General features: G+C 40.0%; 1 protein-coding gene across 1 annotated transcript; it reads right to left on the bottom strand.

Annotated features, from left to right (window-relative positions):
• Positions 1-2123: 2123 nt before the first annotated feature.
• On the bottom strand, positions 2124-6141 carry LOC110941658 (vicilin-like antimicrobial peptides 2-2). The gene is made up of 6 exons (XM_022183322.2): positions 5612-6141; positions 3829-4180; positions 3564-3739; positions 3402-3482; positions 3036-3317; positions 2124-2728 (listed from the first exon to the last, which is right to left on the bottom strand). Exons 1-6 carry the CDS (start codon positions 6107-6109, stop codon positions 2294-2296), a joined length of 1824 nt encoding a protein of 607 aa, XP_022039014.1. The 5' UTR covers positions 6110-6141; the 3' UTR covers positions 2124-2293.
• Between the last annotated feature and the right edge of the window lie 1562 nt (positions 6142-7703).

Genomic DNA, 7703 nt, shown 5'->3' with positions numbered 1-7703 from the left:
GACCGGACCTTTGTTCCCATCATTGCATGACCACTAGGCCAAAGCCCAGATTTAAATATCTAATACATCACACATCACAGACCAAATTCAAGTTCAACCAAATACAAAAGAAATACGATATAAGTTTATTAAAATGCTAATTAACCCTCAAATATATTATAGATATCCAACTGTATACCTTATTAAGTTTGAACCGAATACATATTTCATGAACCAAAAACCACAAATCTCATTCGTTTCAGATTTAATCAGTTTTTATTCAATTCGGTTCTTAATTTAATCGATTACAAAACAGTTTCCCGTATACAAGAAGGCAAAATTGCAACCCTTTACGCCACGCCAGAGTTGATAAATGTACAAAACAATTTCATTCATAGGCATCTTAAAAAAAGTGGTTTATCTTGGATTTGTACTTTAGTGCACTCTAGTGGTCATCACTCATCAATGATATCCACGTGAGAAGAAGAGGATTATCACGTGGCAATACGGCCAAAAAACGAGAAAGGGAACAAAGATATTTTGCGGCGGAGTGTAGATATCCAGCTGCCATGTTTTTTGTTTTTTTCTTCCTTTGGATTCTTCTTGTTTTTCCTTTCATAAATAAAAGGATGAAGAAACTACTATATCCGATGAAGGATGATATAGGATAAGTTCGGTAACAACTGATACATGATACTGGTACTAAAAATTTTAAAAATTAAGTATTGGTACCGGAAATGTCTGGCTATCGGTACGCTTTGATACCGGTACAAACCAGTATTTGAAGGTAAAAACCAGTACCGAAAAGGTTAAAAAAAGGCGTCTCTGAGAATCACATACCCTGTTCGAGCTTGAAAAAAATGTGTCCTTCCGTTATGTTTTGTTATTATTTAAAAAAAATCAAATTAGTATTGGGTTCAATAAACCTAATTCTAAGTGGGCTAAATACTAAACCATAAAAAATGATTTGTAAATGGGCCTATATTGAAAGTGATATGTGTTTACTATTTAGAAAAAATAACATATACGTATCAGATTTTTTTTTTTAAATCGCATGCCCCTCGAAATCGCGGGCCTTGTGCGGAGGTCCTCCCTGCATACCATCAAAGCCTCCCATGATGTTAAATGTCGGTAAGTACAAAAAATATTTTGATTCGGAATATTCGGTACCAGTATGCGGTACCATTTGCTCATCGGTGATGATATATTTTGTTTTCCTATCTTGGATCTTCGGTTTTGTGCTTTATTTTGCTATCTTGGATCCTTTTGTTTGGTAAGATCTCTAGTGATAATTATATGTGCTGTTATTGGGGTCTCCAGACCCTACGAACTTTTCGCTTAGTAGCAATCGGTATGTAGTTTTCGTACAAAATTTTTAGGTATATAAGTTTTCGACCCCCTAGTTTTATATTTTTTTTTTGTATATACGTTTTCGACCCCACAATCGGAAATCTCAAATTTTGCCACTTGTGCTTACCTGGACCATTATATGCTAGGTAGCCTTGTCCACAATGTCATGAACTCATTCTAGATGGATTTGGAGTACCACATGCCTGGTAGTCCTATCCCTCGATGTCGTGACTCGTGAAGGTTTGGTTGTATGAAAACAATGGTCAGCGAGTCAATTTGTGAGCAGAAGCGGAGCTTGTTCAAAAGTTCTGCGGGGGCGAAAAGTCATAGGACCCAGAAAAAAATTCCTATCGCTATGTATCGGGTTATATGTTCGGGTCATCTATTTGATTCGAGTTGAGTCAAACAATAATAACTCCAAATAAAACTAAATAATATTCGTTTATTCAAAGGACCCATTCGTACATATAAAAAAAACTAAATTTGAACCCTCAAGTTTTATTTATATAAAAACTAATTTAAGACTTTATATAAAGTCACTTCAAGTTTAAAAACAATTATAAAAAATTACAAATAGGGGCAGAGAATTTTCAGGCTAAATAATTGGCGGGGCGCAAGAGTGCATTTTAAATTATGTTTCGGTTGTTTACTATTAAGCTGGATGTGTGACACTCGAGCTACATGTTGAGCTACCGATTTTAAAATTTAGATATTAGAAATGAGTAGGAAAGTATAATTATTTATAATTTTATATAACTAAATAAATAAATAACCCTCAAAAGTTGTTCTAGTTCTTGTGCAGATGGAAAGAGCCAAGTTTTATTTATTTCAACATGTTAGCATATTCATTCAAACTAGCTACAAGCCTACAACATTAACACCACCACCATAAACAGCCACCATCAACACTTATTACAACATTAACGCCCTCAACAACCACCGCAGACCGCCACGATCCGCCACTTCAAGCAAACGCACGACCACTCCTCTCCGGAGCCTTAAAGAAAAGCTTCTTGTTCTGCTTCTGAATCACACTTTGCAACTCGCTAGCCGGAAAACCAAACGTCAGCTCCAACGCCTCATCCTCCCATTGACTCAAAATATTGTCCCGCCCCGTGAGCGGGAACCACTCGTTCTCATCCGAATTCAACCCGAAACCGATCACTTCAAGATTCTGCTCATTGGATGCTTCAATCACCACAGGATGACCCGCGGGAATTACAACTACCGTTCCACGTCTTAGCTCCGAGCTCACTTGCTCGTAACGTGGGTTAATTTGACCGCCTCGGGTGCCTTGCTCGGCCAAGTGAGGACACGCCATTTCAAACCGACCTCCACCATTCGACACCATTAGAACCATCGTCGCCTTGGTGTTGTAGAACGGTCCCGCCATAGATCCCTACAAAAGTGTTTAATCTCCGTTTAAATCGATTGTTCTTACGACAAAAAGCTAGGGTGAAAAATAGTCATGTTTGCCCGACACCCCTCACCCTGTCAATGCATGCAGTGGCGGACCCATAAATTATTTTCTAGGGGTGTGGATGAGGGGTTCAACCGTATTTCCAGAGGTGCGATCGAGTTTTTTTCTTAAAAAAGACACTATTTTTTTTCAAGGGGTGCGCCCGCCCACCCAGTCATCAACCTGGGTCCGCCCCTGCATGCAAGAACCTTGTGCACTGGGTTTTCCAAAAGGTAAAAAAACACACCTGAGTTATGTTGAAGAGCGAAAAGGCGACGTTGATATCTCGGAGATCGGGGAAATCTTTGGAATCAACCTCGTGGAGAATACCGTTCTCGTTCGCCACGGACGGTTCGTTCTTGTAGATACTATGCGTGCCCCTTCCCTTTCCTTTTCGGTCGCCAAAAGGCCATCCGCGACTTTTATCATCTCCGGACAACGATCTAACTTGCTCTTCGGTAACCTTCTTGAACATCCCTTGTTGTAGCTTCTGCTGCCCGACCATTTTATGGGCCGATTCGCGATCAACCTACAACAATTCGAAGTCGTTACAACACTCGAAACTAAATTAATTACTTCATCAATCTGTTTACTAAAAATTGTTGAAGCTTACACCAAATGCAGCTTCAAGAACTTCGATACTGAACGCGTTGTAGTACGATGACTCCGCGTCGCCACCTCCAACGCTAAAGAGCTGAAACCGGAGATTTAATTAGAAACTTAGCATAAAAACTATCGAATTCGATTGTATTCGAATTGGTTATTAGTACTTCACCTGCAAGTCACCGGGGACGGAGACCGAATGTAGAATCTTCGCCAAAACAAGGCGTTCGTTGTTGTCGGTGTTGATTAGATACGCGGTGATTCCCGCGGGTACGTGGAAGAGATCTCCGCGCTTAATGTTATGGCTTTGTCGCGAATCTCCTTCGATCAAAGTAATCGTTCCCTGACCTACAAATTATATCAAAACGCGTTAAACAATTCGATTTATATTATGAAACTAACTTTATTTTTTTTAACATGTAGTGAGAAATCGATACCGTTTGCTACGAAAGCAAGAACATCGGCGTCCCAATGGTTTGGTACAACGAACGTTTGAGGTTCGGCTTCGAGAAATGCAGCGCGGTATTTCTCGATGCCGTTGAAAAGTTCGGATCGGTCAGTGAACTTTTGAAGAACCCTAAGGTTACCATGCTCGGTTTCTAGTCGAGCGGTGAAATGGTGGTCTTCGAACACGTAAGGATTGTTGGACTGTTGGCGGTATGGTTTATCGGTTCTCGGGGTGGTTTCGGGCCGCCTAGTGTCGCCGGTTTGACGCCTTCCTTGCTCTTGGAGGCGTTTCTGGATGCATGATTGGAAGCATTGGGGATGTTGTTGTTCTCCTTGGCTCCCCTGTTGACAAAGACATATAGTTAGTTAATGTTATTAGAATTTACACAAAATCATTAAAAACAAATTTAATATATGTCTGCGTTAGACTTTTCAGCTAAGTAGCACTGGAACGGGAACGGGTACGGGATCAGGGTACGGGGACGATACGGGAACGAGGAACGGCAAAACTCAAAATTCCAAGATACGGGTACAGCAATAAAAAATATAAAAAAATAAAAATAAATTAAACAAATTCCAAAAATACTACATCTTCTAAAGGTAATTAATTATCAATAATCAAATCATTTTCAAATTCCGGTTCATCTAGTGAGAGATCAGCAATCGATAGAGAATTAGAGATGATGAGCCTTGAGAGTTTAGAGATTAGAGAAACCGAATATGATAGGCCTATTTATTTAATGGTCGGTTGTGGAATTTGAAAGGGTAAAAACCCTAAAAATAAATGGAAACGGACTGGATACTTCTACCAGATACGTCCCCGACATTGGAAACGTTTAGGAAACGTCCCCGACGAGTACCCATGGTGTTTCCGTCCCCGACAAGTACCCGAGACGGGTACGGCCACATAAATGGAGTCCCCGTGCTACATAGCTTTTCAGTATTCAACTTGTTAAAATATATAAAATTTGAATATATTATTTTAATTCGTAGATATACAAATTAAAAAAATATATTCAACTACGAATTAAAAAAATATATTCAGATTTTATATATTTTAAAAAGTCGAATACTGAAAATTTCAGGTAAAAAACGATTTAGCCAATTAAACGTTGACACGTGGCACGGTTATGAGCAAGCGTCTAACAGCCACTTTGGTATGTTGTAGCGTTTGATCCTAGCCGTTTCAAGCATCTAACAACAGCAACGCTCAGACGCTACAACACGAATTGCGGCGCTACCTCGAAAACGTGCCATGTGTCAACTAACTTTCAATTGGCTACATGGTTTCAGACGCCTCACATGTTCATTTTAGCGAAATGGGTTGGTCAATGTTTAATTTCATGATTTTCCCTGTATTTTAATCTAGTTTATTAATATAAAGTTGAATTAGATTGAAGGTTTTTTTTTTTCATATAAAAATAAGACTTTTTATTACTTATGGTAAATAAACCAAAACCAGTTAGTAACCTTAATATAATAAATGAACTAGGTTTAATGATTTTTTTTTCATATAATATTTTTTAACATAAATTTATAATACTTTTATGTCACTTTTGTCAAGTTACATCAAAACAGAAGGTAAACGGGCAACAAGTTGCGCCGTCACCCCTATCTGAACTACAAACTCTAATCTACCAACAAAACCCTTCTGGGGCTCAACAATTGCATAATAGAAGGTAGACGGGCGACAAGCTGTGCCGCCACCAATATATGAAAGTATATTGTTTTTTTAATAGAAATAAACTAATAAACACGACTGTTTCTCATTACCTGGCAACTTTGGTGGCACTCTCCCACCATCTTCCTCAAGCCTTGCGTTTCCTCAGCGAAAACGATGTCGTACTGACCGCCACCGCCTCGTCCTTGACCGCCTCCTCTCTCCCTCTTCTGCTTCTCATCATGGTAATCTTCACACCCCTTCTTACACCTTAGCCTCTCACTTTCAACCGCACCCGGTATCTTTTCACACTCCGCCTTACAACCCCTATAATCCGGGTCCGTTTCACCCGACCCGAAACCCGAACCCTTTTCCCTCTCCTTCTGCATTTGCTTCTCCTCACATTCGTTTCTACACTTTAACTTCTCATCTACTCCACCGCTCATTTTCACACACTTAAGCTTACAAGCGTAGTAATCCGAGCCAGGTTCAGTTGAACTGGGCCCGTATTTCGAGCCCAGTTCGCCCGAACCAAGACTCAGAGTAGCGGAAACAAGAAGGATAGCTACAAACAACATGAAAACAAAACATATCTTCCCTTTTACCTCCATTTTTTTCTAGTCAACTTTGATTGTTTAGATTGTTTGACCTTAGAAACATCATGCATGGCTATTTATACAGTCACTAGTCACTGGTAAGTGGGTTTGTTAGCAAGAGCATCAGTTGAGGTGGCGAGTGAGAAGGTGAATCCGTACATGCATATTGACATGTGTTGAGGTGGCTTCATACGTGTCAACATGAATGTGCCAGCAAAGACATAAAGGCAAAATTGTTGCACTTTTTTAGGTGACAGGGTTAACAAGAATACAAAACTTGTTACAGATATCATCAAAGATTGGAAGATCGATGTGAAATTTAATTTAAATTTGTAAAAAATAGTCATTGACCACTATAATTTTCAAAAAAAGAAAACCACCTTATTCGTTTTTGGAGCGACCTCTTAAGCATCTAAAGCGTCCATATGTTCATTGGCGCAGGTTAGAAGGGCCGGGGGAAGGAGGGCTGTTCGATCCCCCGAACTTTTCACTCAGTAGTGTAATATATGTGGTTTTCATATAGAATTTTTTGGTATGTACGTTTTCGACACCTGGTTCTATAGAAATTTTTTGGTATATACGTTTTTAACCCCCTGTCGGAAATCTCAAGCTTAGCCACTGCATACGCAGAGCTCTCAAACACCCAATAAAAATGGATATGTGGTATTTCAAATGTTGCAGGTGGGCTCAAACGCATCCAATTCCAGACGCATCCCATGCACTTTTAAAAACATAAATATGAAAGAATATCCAAAGACGCATTCCGTGTATGATGGTTCACTCCAAAATGTATGAGATGGCCATTTCTGAAAATGGTTTTAGTCAATCGTAATTTTTGAAATTTTCTTATGCAACTTGTATGTAAGAATTTGTAGTTTAGTGCATAGGTGGGCATGAATGGTGTCCACGTGAGAAGAAGAGGGTGGTCACGTGGCAGTACGGCCGGAAATAGAGAAAGGAAGATAAAGATGTGTTGTGGCGAGTGTCAGTGTAAATGTCTTAATATTGCAGCATGATTTTGATTTTGGCTTCTCTCGTGTTTTGGATTCTTCTCGTTTACCTTTTAAAAGAAATAAATAAAAAATAAATATCTTCTTCATTTTCGTGGTGTTCATCATCGACCGGTGATGAAACAATGGTTAACCGAGCAGGGTTAACACACTGGTCTCGTCATGAAGGGTTAATCCCTTCCTCTCGAGGATCGCTGGCTGGATCACCGGTGGTTGATCTCCTGCACAAGGAAACAAGCCGTGACTCGTAACAAGGAGGATGGGGTGGGGGGTGCTCCTTGTTACCACTCTCCGGCGTGAGAATCAGTAGTTTGCTTGAGAAGCAAAGTAAGATAGTAGTAGTAGTGAGAGAGTTGTGAAGAGATACCTCAAACCTGGTTTGGGGTTGGTATTTATAGCCGAGGAGTGAAGGAGGATGATGATGGATGGACTGACGACGTGCTGCACCTTTTCAGGTGTGTCAGGCTTGTCGGTTATGGAGGTTACGCCACGTCAGTCCATTGCTTACGTAGCTCTGACAGGTAACTGCCATTGGTGCCACTTGCACTGTGGTGTCAGTACCACTTGCTTGAGTGCATAGGATGCGGTGCAAGTCGCAT

The sequence above is a fragment of the Helianthus annuus genome, chromosome 15 (genome assembly GCF_002127325.2).
Source record: "Helianthus annuus cultivar XRQ/B chromosome 15, HanXRQr2.0-SUNRISE, whole genome shotgun sequence".
NCBI classification, from domain to species: domain Eukaryota; kingdom Viridiplantae; phylum Streptophyta; class Magnoliopsida; order Asterales; family Asteraceae; genus Helianthus; species Helianthus annuus.
This window is presented reverse-complemented; position numbering and strand designations above follow the sequence as displayed.